This window comes from Corythoichthys intestinalis, chromosome 3 (assembly GCF_030265065.1).
Source record: "Corythoichthys intestinalis isolate RoL2023-P3 chromosome 3, ASM3026506v1, whole genome shotgun sequence".
In the NCBI taxonomy this organism is placed as follows: domain Eukaryota; kingdom Metazoa; phylum Chordata; class Actinopteri; order Syngnathiformes; family Syngnathidae; genus Corythoichthys; species Corythoichthys intestinalis.
Genome location: NC_080397.1, coordinates 29,649,671 through 29,666,937, shown reverse-complemented (window position 1 = coordinate 29,666,937; position 17,267 = coordinate 29,649,671). Strand labels below are relative to the sequence as shown.

The 17,267-nt window shown below is 40.6% G+C and overlaps 1 protein-coding gene across 2 annotated transcripts; it reads left to right on the top strand.

The window, feature by feature from the left end:
* The first annotated feature begins 251 nt into the window (after window positions 1-251).
* spinb (spindlin b) lies at window positions 252-14,681 on the top strand. Of its 2 annotated transcripts, none has more exons than XM_057831450.1 (6): window positions 252-449; window positions 2,407-2,449; window positions 2,523-2,563; window positions 2,635-2,885; window positions 8,348-8,581; window positions 13,720-14,681. In XM_057831450.1, exons 2-6 carry the CDS (start codon window positions 2,411-2,413, stop codon window positions 13,917-13,919), a joined length of 765 nt encoding a protein of 254 aa, XP_057687433.1. In that variant the 5' UTR covers window positions 252-449; window positions 2,407-2,410; the 3' UTR covers window positions 13,920-14,681. The 2 variants fall into 2 exon arrangements, with proteins under 2 accessions (XP_057687433.1, XP_057687432.1); XM_057831449.1 differs by having other exon boundaries at window positions 256-449; window positions 2,334-2,449.
* Window positions 14,682-17,267: the final 2,586 nt, after the last annotated feature.

Below are 17,267 nucleotides of genomic sequence, written 5' to 3'. Positions count from 1 at the left end.
CATTTAAAACCACTGCGATAAACTTTGCCGTCCGACATTTATTTATGCATTTATGTTATATTTTGCAGTTTGGGGCTCTGGGCGGGACATAGCTTCAGCAGACTATTGCTGGCCTCTTACTTCCGACGAGGTTAAAAAAATAAAAGTATATTATGTATTACAATAAGAGTTTTATCTTGAAGAAAGGAAGAAAATCAGCACAAGGATCACTCTTGTTAGTGGGATTCGAAATGAATACGTCCTACACGTGAGGTCATCCCTCACTCCACTTCGTACTGAAGTAGACAAGGCTTTAACTTTGAAGGCGGCGTGACTACACTTCCGCTCTTCGTCTTTTGTCGGCACGGCGAGTTTAGCTTGGCGGCGCAGAACTCTGGCGAAGGAAAAAACGGATCAATCGGAACCCGGAGGTCGTTTGCGCTTTAGCCGCAACGCCGATTGTCGAGTTGGTAAGAAAACGGACGCATTCGGTGGTGTGACGCTTATTTTCCCTGGGCTTTAAGCCAAAGCGACACGGTCCCTTTTGGCGCCACGGTGTTTAACGCGTTTTCACCTCGCTACCTCCTTTGTTCGCCTTCAGCACTCGGAATGCGCAATTTTGCTGAATATTAGCGCAGTTGACATTAGCCTGCACGCAAGGCACATGCCTCACTTTTGCGCAGGCTAATGGCGTTAGCTTGTTGCTGCTTGAGTGGCAGCTCAAGGGACGGGCCAAAAACATGTTTACCCTTGATTGTAGGCGCACCATTCACCACATTCCACACACGAGTAGAGTGTGTGACGTCATTACCACATTCCCCCAAAAAATGGAATGTGTCGCAGGAAAATGACGTTGCAGCTCATTAATCGTAATCATTTGAATGTTTAATACTACCCGAATCCAAGTGTATTTCTTTCTTCTGGTTTAAATGCGCTTGCTCTTGATCTTGGAGCGCTTTCTAAGTGCTCTAAATTGCCTGTTAGAATCAGAATTATCTTTATTGGCCAAGTATTTTAGAAACAAACATGGAATTTGTCTCTGCTACGTAGAGGCAACTCTAGCATGACAACAAACAAGCCACTAGAAGAATATAATACATTTAGAACGTAATATAATTGCAGAGAACCATTTAACCATGTACTGCAAGGTCTCGGTCTATGTTGAAGTGATGAAGAGTGTAGAAATATATTTCCATTTATTCACATAATCATATGTCGAACCAGCCACATTGCTTTTTTTCAATACTTACACGGGCTCTTTGTTCTCACATCAGTGTAATCTATCAAATAGGTGCACATCTGGATAGTATTTCCTTGTGCAAGCAAGGCGGGGGGAGGGAGTTAACGTTCCCAAGTTAAGAAGAATATAAACTGGATGCGCTCGGAGGGGGGGGCACACATCTGGTGTGTCCCGGTGCCGGTGTCACCTCTCTCTTATGTCTTGTCTGTGTCTAAATGTAAACACTTGTTCTTTTTTTATTCCTGAATTCGGTGTCATCATCATCTGCTCGTTATGAGAATTGAAGAACCTGTAAAAAGGAAAATCGACTCTTTTCCTTCAAGAGACAACAAAACAAAGTGACTTAGGGTTCAGTGACTGCAATGCCAACCAGAAATTTGAAAATGCATTTTCTGGAGAAATTGGGTAGCTTTGCTGTGCTGGCCAGTCCACACAAATGCGCGTGCCCTGAGTACGGGTCCACGCAAGTGCGCGTGCCCTGAGCACGGGTCCGGGCAAGAGCGCGTACCCGGAGCACGGCTCCGGGCAAGAGCGCGTACCTGGAGCACGGCTCCGGGCAAATACACGTACTTGCCCAATTGACTAGCGCTAGCTTAGCCACTCCGGAGCCCTGAAACTAACAAATAACTTGCAAACTGCAGAGAATTTGTTTAAAGCAACTCCACCAACTAATTAAACCTCTGCTCACTCGAAGATTAAGCATAATGCCAAAAATTCTGAACTACCGCTTCAAACCGATATTCTTTTGCATCGATAGCTTGCTATATTTTCAATAGAACCCTCCGCTTCATATTGTAAACCCTTTTGCCTCCATCTAGATGATGTTCCACTGGTTTTGCGCCAATATAAACCACTTAAAACACTCCGGTATATACGTCTGCTCGCAATGGCTGTGCCGTTAGAGTTACTAAGCTTGTCAGCTTAGCAACTGTAACTAAGGGAGGGCAGAACTTTTGCCAAAGGTCAATTGCCTTTCACAGTCGTGCTTTTGAAAAAATCTCCGTCAGCTTACAATATCAGCTTTAAACATAGGTAATCAACTATAGTTTTTGCATTGAATCATTATCGATCTCTAACACATAAAAAAAAAAATCAATGTGGGTGTTCCCTCCAGGAGTTGGTCTGCTCCCCTTACCGGTGTGAATACTTCTGGGCCGGGTTACCACATTCTTCCTCCTCCCACTCAGGTGGATGAATGAAGACCCACCTACAAGATCGCAGCGAAAGGAGGTGAGCGGCCGCCTGTTACACCAAGGCGTCCTGAACACACCACTGTGGAAACCGCAATGTTTAAATGTTGCAGGACATGTCGGACAACGTGATGAAGAGGAGGAATCCTCACAAGTAAGATCAAGGACGAGACAAAGAAGATGATGATCTTTTGACTTGAGATTTCTTTGTTTCTTCTTTGCCAGGAAGCAGAAAAGCAACATAGAGCCCGGTACAACCTTGTCTCCGGGCAAAACAAACATTGTCGGCTGCAGGATCCAACACGTGTGGAAAGAAGGCACTAAGTCTTCACAGTGGAAGGGAACAGTCCTGGACCAGGTCCCTGTTAACCCGTCGCTTTACCTGATCAAGTATGATGGCTTGGACTGCATCTATGGCCTAGAACTACACAGCGACCAGCGGGTCCACGGGCTCCAAATTCTGCCGGACCGAATTGGTGAGAAAACGACGATTTCGCTTGATGCTAAGCTTAACAGCAGAGCCAAGTCACCACTTTTAAGCTGCGTTCACAATAGTGGTACACGATATGGGAAAATCCTCTATCACGATATGGACTGTTTTGTATCACGATAGCAATATGCCACAATATCATGAATTTTTTAATTATTCGACGAACAAAACATACAACATACTATGACAGCTCACGTTTCTCATTCTTATTTGCCACCTGGATAAGACAAGTCCATGCATGTAGATGATATTATTCAAATATTATCTTGGCTAGTAAAATAGAAGAAACAGTTTAAAGGGAACATGTATAGAAAGACTTGTAGTTCTTAAAAGATAAACGTTGTAGGTCGCCATTGTTGTTGGCGTCGCAGGACGGTGACGTGGCTAGGTTATGCTGCTGGGCATCCAGAGTATTACTGCCGACATAAACATGTAATCTGTTCAGCTTTTTCTATCTGAACCCGAGAGGAACATTAATGAGCATGACAGCACTATCGATATTTCACAAAATGAGCAGCAAACGAAAAATAAACAGGAAAGACTGGATGAGACGAGAGTAGAACAAAACCGGTGTTCTGCCAAAATGTGCTACAGAGGCGAATTTGACACCCAAAGTACTACCGTGCGCTTTCAGCTTGTTTTGTTTAGATGCATACAGACAGAACGTAATAAAGTTGGCTTAAGAAAATACTTAAACATAGTAATATCAAATAAAGGTGGTTTAAGTACGCTACTTGACTAATATGGTCAACAGATCAACAATTTGCTTTAAAGCTATTACAAGCAAACACAATTCTTAAAAGCATGAGCGGGAAACACAAGGAAAAAGTGTTTTGAGGCAACGAAAAGGTAATGAAAGACTCAATAAAAACACAAATAACAAGTACTTGCCGCTTTTAACCGATGTGCGCATGTGTTGGACGTCTTGCCTCGTAGAAGGGGGCACAGAGCTATGCCGGGGGTGGGGCATGTGACCTCGGGGAAACATACTTTTTTTGCCGTACGAGAATAAAGTGTACTTCTACACTCACTCAATAGGTGGCAGTAGCGCTCTCATTATCAGAGTGTGCGCAGTATTTTTGAACAGAATAAGAGCACACAGAATAGAAAATGTTTACAGCGGGAAGTCAAATAAATTAAAACGTCACTTAGACATTAGAACCCGATCACATTCATATGCTGCTTGATTGTTTTTCAGCAAAAACGGAATCGTCCCTCTTTGTCAATGTTACAACAGTAAACCAGCATGCACTGTTAGCATGCTTAGTGAAAATAACCCAGCACCATAGCAAAGGAGCTGATACTGCCTGCAGCAAAAATAAAAACTGTCCCTCTGTCCAATGACACTGTCGCTTAATTTGACTGTATTATTATTGATTGATTTTATAAAGTTTTAAGTATCAAATGGTCAAAAAATGAACGTTGAGTATATTTTTACAGTTTGGATGTGACTTTTTTATTCAGGCAAATTGGTGCGCCTTAACTCTTTTCTGTTACAGACAAAACAATGTTAATAAAGTTATACTTTAAGCTGATTTATATTACTTTTTCCTTTAATATAAAAGGACAATGTTATGAAGAGGTGTGCTTATAATAATTTTCGAGACCAATGGTACTATTTACAGTGGCGGCAGAGAGTTGGGGTGGTGGTGAAACGTTTATGTCATTGTGGGGGTTTGTAACAGAAAATACAGTGATACCTCGGCTCACGAACGCTTAAGCTCACGAACTTTTCGCCTCAAGAACATTAAATTCGCGAGCATATAGTCTCTGCTGGCGAACTAGTTTTCGGCGGACGAACCAAGCCACGCGGTCGGACAGCGCCACGAGAAGCTGACGCACGCTCACGGCGTCCCAGTTCGTCCCCTCCCTTTCGTTGAGTGCGGACGTGGTTTGTGTTTGATAGACATTTTGGACCATATTGAGTGTACTTTTGCTATTATGGGACCGAAAAAGAGTTACATACAGTCCTTATGGAAGGTGACTCGTGTTACCAATTCGCCCTCGACTGGTAATTGGCGGTGCTTTCAGCTTCCCACCGTCGTGAGAAGTGGACCGGCGAGTCACGTTGGCTCGTTGTCGTCGGTTGTCTTCGGTGCGCCCGATGGCGGCTTGCATACAAACACCCAGAGGTGTCGGATGGCTTTTTGTGGGCACTTTTATTAACAACCAAAAGCATGCGGGGGGCACAGCAGTGGAGTCTACGCTAACTGCGCACTTTGCCGGTAACACTCTCCTTCCAAACAGTAACTCCCTCCCTCCTCCTCCCACTCCTCCCACTCCCATACCATCGCAAAGGTAAATAAAACAACTTTATTATACAGTACAGTTTATTTCTTTAATTATAATACAATAGCACACTTATTATACATAAAATAAGGTATATTTTTGTGTAGTTTTAAGGCTTATTTAGTAGAAAATTATGTTTTATGGGGACCTGGGAACGGATTATTCTCATTTTAATGGTTTCTTATGGGAAATAAATGTTCGGAAGACGAACTTTTCGCCTCACGCACACTTTCTGGGAACCAATTATGTTCGTGAGCTGAGGTATCACTGTAATTGAAAGGCACTGGTCTAGTGACAATGACAAACTACATCAACAGCCCGTGCGTCCATTGCGAGCATAAAACATGGCGCCCACCGTAGGTCAAAACATGTACTAAATATTACAGATTTTTAAATCATTGGCAACATTTTATGTGTTTCTAATAACATATTTTAGTAAAAGAGAACAATTGTGGCTTGTTAGAGCCTACAAGTCTTTAAGTCTGAGGTTCCCTTTAAAGCCAAACACTTTCGGAAAGCTATTATTCCTAAATCATAAATAATAAAAACTGGTCCTTATAGTGCTTGGTGCATTTTATTCATATAGTAACACTTACACATTTATGTTATTGCCTTGGCTTAAACAAATTGCCATAGAATTGTAAACACTGTTGACCTCTTTGCCTTCAAAACCAGTTAATGGCGCCATACAGTAAATTAACCAACATAAAGCCCAATTGGCTGCGAACCAAAGTATGTCAATAATATTGTGAAATTTAACATTCAAATTTCATGTTCTGAGATCATTATTTCTTCGGTTACTGTTCCAGTTGTTTCATGATGCTATTTGGTTTGTTGGTGTTAGTTTCGTTTTAAAACCTTCAGTTTGAATGACATTAGATTTAATAATTTACTATTATTTAAGCATTATGCATTTGCAAACACAATGTAAGTACAATTTGATCGGTGGCAATGATTTAGGTCTGCTTGGATCATACACGGTACAGATACACCACTGACTCATGTAGATGAAACATTTCTTCTCTACCAAGAATGGTTGTTTGGAGGCATCTAGACTCTAGAGGTCTCTTTAACTCATTTGCTCCCAAAAACGTATAAATATATTCTATTTTTAATTGTTTCAGTGTCCCAAAAACGTATTTATACATCTTTTACATTTTTTTTTCTCAACAGACATCTCTAGGTTCTGTTGCAACTTTGCTCCAAAGCACAACGCTCAAAATCCATTTTAAAGCAATAAAACTGGCCACTGGAGGGCGGTAGTGCATTTGGTAAGAACTCATATCCGACCATGAAAGGATGTGAATGAAGAGAAATAGTCAAGAAACGGAAGTTGGAAGAAGTAAAAAGCGTGAGGAAAATGTGGAGAACGATATAAAACACAAGGCACATGCCTCACAAAAGTTCCCTAGGTGAATTCTGTTATGAGGGAGTGGTCACTACGAAAGAAAGATAAAAAAAATCTATCTTGATGAGACAGGCGGTGATGAGGGAAAAATTTACCCCGCAGCTGCGGCCACAACGGCGTCATCTCTCAGTTCAATAGTTTAGTTATGTGTAAATAAATTGTTACTTTGCTATCAAAAGCTCTATTTGTCTTGTTGTTTGTTATTTTGTAGAAGGAAAACATTATTCAGATGTTTGAGATGTCACAAAAGCAAAAAATGTGTTAAAGTCAAAGTTATTTTTGAAATGTATGCTTTTACAAAAAGCTCAGTTTCTCAGTTTTTTCATCAGAAATTGGAAGATTGCTCAAACTAAGCTATTTTCTAATGCTGATTTCTAAAGAATGAAAAAAGATATATACTAACTTTTTTTCCTGCTGAAAGAAGAGAGTCCTATCTTTCTTTTGGTGGGTTTCATGTTTATATAGCAAAAGAACAGAATTTTCTGCGGGCCTTGCAAAATCAGTCAAAATCCAGTAAAACGGCCGGGAGCGAAGGGGGTTGCTCTGGTGAAAATTGCTGGGAGTGAATGAGTTAAGCAGAGCTGATGTGGTAAACTGACCAGTAAGTGCACAAGAGCTGCAGGCTAGTACATTTACTTTCTGGCCAAAAAAGATCACGATATTGGTTATATGAGAGCTTCATGACGATATGATATATTGTTTTAATGATATGCATCGTCATATGGAACATCATTAGTTCACACCAAACTTTTTGTCGTTCTCGAACTATACCCATCACCAAAAGCACTTTTGTTTCAGTAGTGCTGCAACGATTAATGGATTCACTCGAGTATTCGATTAGAAAAAAAATATTCAAATTAAATTTTACTGCTTCGAGTATTCGTTTAATTAAAGTGATGTTGTAAAGGTTTATTTTGAAAGTGTTTGCATTTAGTTTTATTGATTAGGGTGGATGTACTGCCCTCTGGTCTGCCTGATTTCACATGGCTGAATCCAACTGCTCCCTGTTAAGACCAACGTAAGCTAAGTTTGGGTTTGAGCTAATGTTTTTTATGCATTCATAATTTATAGGCATATTTTGCCGTTTTTTTGGGGGGGGAAATATGTGTGTGAACAATTTGTTTAGAGCATTGTAAAAAAAAAAAAAAAAACATTAGCATTTTATAGCATTTAAGCTAGCGGACTTTTGCTATGTGTGTTAGCCAACTGTTCTTTTGTTGTACATAGATCTTTTTTTTTTTTTCTTTTTTTTAACACTGTTTGAGGCTCAGCTCAGGTATTTGTTTTTTCATGTTCCTTATCCGATTACTCGATTATTCGAACTAACAAGTTCATCGATTAATCGACTACTAAAATAATCGATAGCTACAGCCCTAGTCTTCAGAAAGTCGTATATCGTCTAAAGTCGAAGCCCGCCAAACCAAACAACAGTCAGTGTTAGTAGTAAATGTTACGGCAGCAAGTAACATTCTAAAGTCGATTTATTTTTTTCATGGTACTAAACTCATTGCATGCCATTGGCTATACTAGATGTGTAATCCATTTTGACGGGATGGTCAGTGCGGCCAAGGACTTCAATTAGTTTTTTTTTTTTTTTTTTTTTTAAATCATAATTTGTGCATGCAAGGGTTAATGATCTTAATGAGCTAAAGATAAATAAAAGCCAAGATGTCCAGGAAGTGGCTGCTTTTGATCCATTTTAGCCAGTTAAATGCAAGTATCCTTGCAATTGTTGTTATGTTTGAGTTTAGCTCCGGCTCGCGTGACGGACGTGCTGCTGGCGAACGCCATGATTGGCAAGGCGGTGGAGCACATGTTTGAGACTGAGGACGGGCCCAAGGAGGAGTGGCGGGGGATGGTACTGGCTCGCGCGCCCGTCATGACATCCTGGTTCTTCATCACCTACGAGAAGGACCCGGTACTCTACATGTACCAGCTGCTAGATGACTACAAAGAGGGAGACCTGCGCATCATGCCCGATGCAAGTGAGTTGACGAATAAATTGCGTCATAACACAGTTGTAATAAATGACTATAACTTCAGCACAATGTATTTATTTTACTAAATCTGGTGAATTGACCAAGTCATAACAAATTCCAAAATGAGTATGACAAATGTTACGTTTTTACACTTGTATTTTATTAGGTGAAAAGCAGATTCCAAAACAATTGGGGGGGAAAATGCTAATAGAAACTGAATGCAATGTGGCAAATTTCAATATCGACATAGGTGATAGATTAAATGCATGAGTTTAAGTTCTCCGTCGTAGTGCAGGGTTCACGCGGCTACTTAAAAAGTCTTAAAATGTCTTAAATTTAAAATCTGGATAATCAAGGTCTTCAATTTAATGGAAAATTTCAGTAAGTATTAATTTACCAGACGATGCGTTCAATACCAGGGAAATCGCTAGTTTGCCGTAAAACGTCTAAGGGTGCATGCACTAAGTATGAGAGTTTAGAATATTAATATAATTGAGTTGTCGCCATGACGCCATTTACTGGTTATTCGTGGTTGCAGAAATGAGCGAGAATATGCAGAGATGAGGAAGTGTGTATTTAATCAAGAATGACTAGAAGATGTAAGAGGTGGTTGGCCCCTGGAGAAAATAACAACAGTGCCCAGTGCAAAGTAGGGATGTGACAACATATTGAAAAGGTGAAATATCGCGGTACTTTGTAGCCTGTAAGGTTATCGATATGCTCCCACCAAGAATCGATTCATACATCGATACATGTCTCTCTCGCTCTTTGCTGACGTAATTGCTGCATGATTTCCGATTTGGAGGACTTGACAGTTCAGACCACAGCCACATTCTAGAAAAATGTGGTCCAGATTGGATTTTAACCACATACGAGAGTGACCTAGAGTGGATTTTAAATGGTCCACTTTAATGCGACTTTTCCCTTTCAGACCGTCAAGTTAATGCCTCACTCGGATCGGAAAAACACGAAAAAATCATATTCGTGCATTAAAACCTGCAGTATGAATCTAGCCTTTGAGGTTTGTTAGAATTTAGACCTTTAAAGTCCACAGGACCTCAGTAGAGGTCCAGGGAGACGACGATTCTTTACCTGTTCTGCCTGTTCATTAATTCCCCTGAACAGAAAGTAATTGAAAACACTCAGTTAAAGACTCATGTAGTAATTAGCTCCGACTTACTGATTCCAGAGATATTGCAAATGCATATACAGAAAATTCTGGCTTATCGTTCCCTTTACCTGATCAATTACAAGATAGAGGAAATATCATTGTCCCTCAGCCGTCTGCAACCTATATTCTCCAAAGGCGTAGTTATTTAGCATCCTGTCACAAGATGCCAATGAGGTAATGTCTGCTGTTGTGCTGTTGCGTCGTCCCAGTTCCTCTTTCTTCACACTTCTGCATCTCGAGTCGTGACCCTTGACCCTATTGTGCTACTGTCTTTAGTGATTTATATGTTTTTGTGTTTCAGTTAAATTTTGTTGTATACTGCACTATCACTTGACGAGAAAGCTCCTACAGACATTGCGCCATGGCTTCCCGTCGGGTTCTGGGCCAGGCAGAGCGTCATGGCAGCTTTCACTGTGATAAACTCAAAACATGCTGCGTTTTAACACCGGATTTAGGTGGAAACAAGACAAAAGTTTTAGTGCATACAAGAAGGCACGAGTGTCACGAGTGATTTGGTCGAGTATTCAAGGTAATTAATACATAAAATGGCACCATGCATGCACTTTGAAACGTGAAAAAATGAATGGAAAAAATTTGCATGAATTTAGCTTGAAATATTTACGTAAAATGAACGATAACTGCCCGGTTTTTTGCTTTTAATCAAGAATCGAGACTGTTTTACGTTCATATCTATAGAAATTCCGGGATTTACGCATTTATTTGCAATAATTTTCAACTTAAAAAGCTCTTTGTTTTGTGATGGCCGCCATGTTGGATTTTGTGTCCGTACTACAATGTAGAAAACTAATGACAAAATTGCTCTTTAAAAAAAAAAAAAGTAGCTGTTTCGGGCAAAAACATATATGTTAAATATTGCTATTGATCCTGAAAATATAGGTGATAATCAAAGTTGTGCGATATTTCCGATTCTTAGATTATTCGTGATTCGGCCATGGAAGATTCGAAAACGATCCACAAACATCCAAATTCCCATTATTGAAATAACCCACCGAGTGTAAACATCATGCTCAACTCATGCCGCTAGATAAAAAAACAATAATACCTGACTGCGGCTGACAGCCGCTACAAACTACGCCCACATAATCTTACGGTAGATATCACCAGTTTTGGGCACGTTACTTTAAAAAAGTAATTAGTTACATTACTCACTACTTCTTCCAAAAAGTAACTGAGTTAGTAACTGAATTACTCTATAGTAAAAGTAACTAGTTACCAGGGAAAGTAACTATTTCCGTTACTTTAAAAAGAACTTGTTGTATGTCAAAGAATTTGAAATTTTCTGAGCAGTATTCGAGTCAGTGGAGTAGAGAAGAACAGACAGGTAGTTAACTTGTTAGGTGCTTCAGCAGATTTGAATTGCTTACCACAGATGTTGACAAAAGCTTTGCCCCGGGACATAAATTACACATTACATGCAGGTTCTTTCCTTTAATTTCGACAAACTTGAAATAGTGTCTATATCTCCACCTCTTAGAGGACAATTTTTCTTCTGAATGCTCTGCCATCCCGACCCTGTGCATCTGTTTTGCGTGTGTGTGTGTTTGCCGCACCCGCTGTTCCGGTTTGCTTGTGAAATCTGATTGGCTTATCACGACACATGACTCTAACCCTCAGCCAATCACAATCACTTCCATCGCATCTCTCGAGGGGCATTCAGGTAGGCTCGTTTCCCAACAATTCACTTCACCTTCAAAGTGTCTGCCGTCCTCAAGATGGAAGCAGAATTATTGCTGGCTGACAGTGGGAGATGGGAACGTGGCTAGCATCAGGTGTAGCAAACACAGAAACGTTACCAAACTTTGGAAAGCATTGTCTAATTGAATGAGCAGGGCCAAACAGCTTGGAGTCAGAAGTACGTGCGCTGTTCTCGAACCTGAACGCACCCCAAGTCTTGAATGACAAATCAACAGAGCAGAGAGTCGACTCGACACGGCTGGTAGTTTCTTCAATTTATTCAGAGTAAGTAACGCACCGCTTTTGACCGTCAGTAATGGTAACGGCGTTGTAACGGCGGAAAAAGTAATTAGTTAGATTACCCCGTTACTGAAAAAATAACGCCGTTACGTAACGGCGTTATTTATAACAGCGTTACTCCCACCAACACTGGATATCACATATATATATATATATATATATATATATATATATATATAGAACTAGATGCGAAATGACAGACTCGGCGGCGTTAGCACATGTATAAAAAAACTATATGTGAAATGACAGGCTCACAGGCATTATTAAACAGACGCCATTTTAAAGCAGTAGACTTCTCAGGAAGGCTGTTGTAACAAACCTAATTGATTTTTTACCTAAAATACTCCTAAATCGGCAAAACCTTGACTTGAATCTATCTTTAAATGATGAAAGTTTTAAAAAAAACTTTCACATGTCGAAAGTAGACAAAAGGGAAATCATGGAATAACGGGAACGAATTTAACAACTTAAACGGTTGATTCACAACATTAAATTAATTTAAATTAGTTTAAGGCTGCTGATAACGAACGGGGACTTGAGTATTTCATTTACTGTTTTCAACTGTTCACTTGATACTGAAATAATAGTTTATTTAAGCCCGAGAGGATTTTTGTACAGTTTTTGTAACTAATATACGAAACATTAAAAGCAGCTAAAAGCTGGGGGGGTGCATCAATAATCGATTTGTAATCGAATCGTTAGGTGCCCCAAGCTTCACACCTCTAGTGATTATCTTTGCATTTGGTGATTTTTGTGCATCTAACGTAAAATCTGAGAATTTTATAGCCATTTTAAGTTTTGGTATACTTATGTAAAAAATAATGAATCAGGATTTTATTAGGGAACGACTTTGAATTTTTTGATGCCGCTGCTCATAGAGACTTGTATATGCCTAAGGGAGGTGCCTGTTTTGGTTTTAGGTTAAAGGCAGCTTTGGTTTGGAAAATTTTTGAATTTTAAGTTTTTAAAAATAGGCCCCCATGGAGTGGCCCCGCGCCGCGTTTCCCCGTCAACTGATAGTGAAGTCTGAGTTTAATATAGAGAAACCCAGACATATTCGTTAAATGACCAAGCCTGTTTACATATATTTTAAGCAAGACTGTGATGAGAAACGAAGTAGGTCTTAGTTCACTTCCCCAAGGTCTTCAGAATGCAAGCATGTGATTCGCTGTCGAATGATGCGAATAGATTCATAATCAAGTGTGATCAAGCCATTAATGCTGATTATTAGATTATCAAGTGTTGGGTCTAAAACACCTTCTTCAATTTAGCTGTTGACCCAGAGCGAGGTGACAAAGGCAGGACACAAGGAGGCAGGAGTCAGAGAGTAGACTTTTACCAGACTGCAGTTTTGGGTAGAGTCGGAGAGCGCAACGTGCCAAATCGGAATCTCACCGAGGTCTCTCCCCGGACTCCCCGCGCTGCTGACTTTTATTGAGGGCTTGTTTCTGGGCGGAATATAGTTACAACACTGTTGTCCAACGTGGCATTTTCAATCGGGCAAAGTTCCTTATTCTTGTCATTGATTTAACAGTCACACTCTTGATTAAATTAACAGTCACACTCTTGAGCGAGCAAGATAACTTTGTTTTGAACACACATTTGCACTTGAAGTAGCTAGGTGAAAAAGTACTGAGACGTTGTGTGATGAATCAACATACTGTATGTGTGTGTATCTATTTATCAGCAGAATGCGAGCAATTGCCGGTAATAAAAAAATGTAAGCACATGATTATGGGCTAAAACTGTATTCTTAGAGCAAACTTGTATAACCTGCAGAGTATAATGGTCATACAATCAAGCATATCTTACATCAAGTAATGTAAAATCAAAGTGTTACGGTTCGAACAAGTTCCGTTTCTACGCCGGCGACATAACCCGAATTTCCGCATATAACTGAATTACCCCTTTTAAGTACTGACCATTTTTTTAAACTCAATATTACTTTGTATCTCTTTTTGCTGGTTCCCGGCCACAGGCGAGAGCGCATCGTCAGATCGCGAGCCGGGAGAGGTGGTGGACAGCTTAGTGGGCAAGCAGGTGGAGTACGCCAAAGAGGACGGAGGCAAGCGCTCGGGGATGGTGATCCATCAGGTGGAGGCCAAGCCCTCGGTTTACTTCATCAAGTTCGACGACGACTTCCACATCTACGTCTACGACCTGGTCAAGACCTCTTAAGGCCGCCGTTCGCCCCGGACAAACTTGTTCTTTTCGGAACACCCCAGCCACCGTAGCCCCGCCCATTCGGACCGCGCACCGGAAGTCGTCGGTGAAGCTCGATCGGACCTCTCTGGACATTGATGGTTCGAGCCACGCACCAAATTTGCGGCGACTCATTAAGAGCGGGCAAACTGCAGATGTTGAACCGTTTCTCTCGCATCGGCGAGCTCATTGGTCAACCGGCAAAACGTCTCGCGACCTCCGCTCGACTCTGCAACCTCGTAGCGTTCCGGATTGTCAAAAAAAAAAAAAAAAGCGAGACTGCATCAGTAGGCGTTTTTGTGGCGCTCTAACAATCATTTAACATTTAAGTTCTGAGCTCAGACGGAACCAAACGGTTGGTGATACGCGGTCCGGGAACATGCGCTTCGGCTTCGTTTGTGAACATCTTTCTAGGACGTTTGTTTTGCTTTTGTTGTGTTTTAACAATCATTTGAGGTTTTGACAAGTGTTTTTCCATGTCAGCTGTGTTGTGTGGCAAATTCTAGAAGCATGTTCCAAGCGCTAGCTAGAAAATGCGCTCCGGTGTCGGGTTCAGTTTGCCGTTAGACATTTTGGATGAACATTTCATCTGGTGATTGGGCTTCTAGAATCATCTACTGGATTCCATTCAAGTGCAGATGTTCATTTTGCTACCTGTTAAAACTTAAACAATCTAGTAGTTTTACTGCTAAAAATGGCATTCTGAGCTCTGTCAACCCTATCACACACACACACACACACACACACAAAATGGCGTCGTGTTGACGATCCATTTAGAATATGTTCTTGGACCTCGACATTTGCTTCATCAATCCAATCCTATTGCTGTTGGACACTTGAGAACAATGTTTTCAAACAAGATGAAGAACTTTTGCACCCTTGAGAAAGTCATGGACCGGCGTAGACGTTTAGTTGCAGGGAATTTATGCGCTAGTTCATGTTACCATAGTAACCGCCACTTAAACATGCGTGTTGTGGGTGAACGTGCCATATCTGTTCTTGCATGTTTGTTTTTGTGCCTTTTTTGTTGTTGTTGTTGGGGACTAAAAGTTGGGTGTTTTGGAAGAAAAAAACATTTGCTTGAGTCTTTATGTGCGTCTTCTTGTCATCGATGGTACAAAAATGAAGCGGCACAACAATAAATTAAGGGAAGAAGTTCATAAAACAGTTTTTCTGACTATACTAGTACAGTGGTACCTGGAGAAACGAAAGAAAAATCATTTTACCAAGTTTTTCGAAGCTGTTTATGCGACATGTTACAAAAAATTATTCATGTGAAAGATAATACATATTGTGATTATTCCTGCTATCAGGAATGCAAAAAGCTACTGTAATGTCTGATTATTGAGGTGCAATACATCTAGCTCTAACGCTTAAGTTTTGTTGGCTTCCTTGTACCAGTCCTTCTCAAAAAATTAGCATATTGTGATAGTTCATTATTTTCTGTAATGTACTGATAAACATTAGACTTTCATATATTTTAGATTCATTACGCACAACTGAAGTAGTTCAAGCCTTTTATTGTTTTAATATTGATGATTTTGGCAAAAAAAGTCAAGAAAAATTAAAAATCCCTATCTAAAAATACTAAAAAGTTTTTTAATACAAAAAAAAGTCAACCTTCAATTAATTAATATTAGCTATGCACTCAATACTTGGTCGGGAATCCTTTTGCACAAATGACTGCTTCAATGCGGCGTGGCATGGAGGCAATCAGCCTGTGGCACTGCTGAGGTGTTATGGAGGCCCAGGACGCTTCGATAGCTCATCCACAGTGTTGGGTCTGGTGTCCCTCAACTTCCTCTTTACAATATCCCACAGATTCTTTATGGGGTTCAGGTCAGGAGAGTTGGCAGGCCAATTGAGCACAGTAATGCCATGGTCAGTAAACCATTTACCAATGGTTTTGTTACTGTGAGCAGGTACTGAAAAATGAAATCTTCATCTCCATAAAGCTTTTCAGCAGATGGAAGCATGGAGTGCTCCAAAATCTCAACACAGTAGACCAACACTAGCAGCTGACGCGGCACCCCAGACCATCACTGACTGTGGGTACTTGACACTGGACTTCAGGCATTTTGACATTTCCTTCTCCCCAGTCTTCCTCCAAACTCTGGCACCTTGATTTCCGGATGACATGCAAAATTTGCTTTCATCTAAAAAAAAAGTACTTTAGACCACTGAGCAGCAGTCCAGTGTTGCTTCTCTGTGGCACAGGTCAGGCGCTTCTGCTGCTGTTTCATGTTCAAAAGTGGCTTGACCTGGGGAATGCGGCACCTGTAGCCCATTTCCAGCACACGCCTGTGCATGGTGGCTCTGGATGTTTCTACTCCAGACTGAGTCCACTGTTTCTGCAGGCCCCCCAAGGTCTGGAATTGGCCCTTCTCCGGGTTTACTTTCTCAGGGTGCAGTCCCCTCTTCTGGTTGTGCAGCGTTTCCTGCCACACTTTTTTCTTCCCACTGAGGTGCCTTGATACAGCACTCTGAGAACAGCCTATTCGCTCATAAATTTCTTTCTGTGTCTTAGCCTCTTGCTTGAGGGTGTCAATGATGGCCTTCTGGACCGCAGTCAGGTCGGCAGTCTTGCCCATGATTGTGGTTTTGAGTAATGAACCAGGCTGGGAGTTTTTAAAAGCCACAGGAATCATTTGCAGGGGTTTTGAGTTAATTCGTTGATTCAGATGATTAGGTTATTAGCTTTTTGAGATAGGGATTTTTTTTTTTTCTTGACTTTTTTGCTAAAATCATCAATATTAAAACAATAAAAGGCTTGAACTATTTCAGTTGTGTGTAATGAATCTAAAATATAAAAGTCTGTTTATCAGTACATTACAGAAAATAATGAATTTTATCACAATATGCTAATTTTTTTTTAGAAGGACCAGTATATAACGTCCCATGGCCCACTGGGTAATGCACCACAGCTACATTTGACTAAATGTAAACAAACGAAATATACAGTACACGCCACAATATGCTACACAACGCCCCTGCATATGAATATAAGCGATGTTTTATCAAGTCACAAACAATAGCAATGGCTGCTAAAGTTAGCTCACATTTTAGCACTGTGTTTGCTATGAGCTTGAGTAGTCATGTGATAACATCTGTAGAATGAGCCTAACAAACTAGTTACACATAAGCGCCACAAGAGGGCGGCAAAGCATTACAAATACAGGCAATCAACGGACATGACAAAATGTAATGTTTTTAATAGAGCTAGGAACAAATTAGCTGATTTACATGTAAAACGCGGGGAAAAATGATACGAAAGCCACTCCTGAGCGAATTTATATCTTGAGGTACCACTGTATAGTTTTTTTT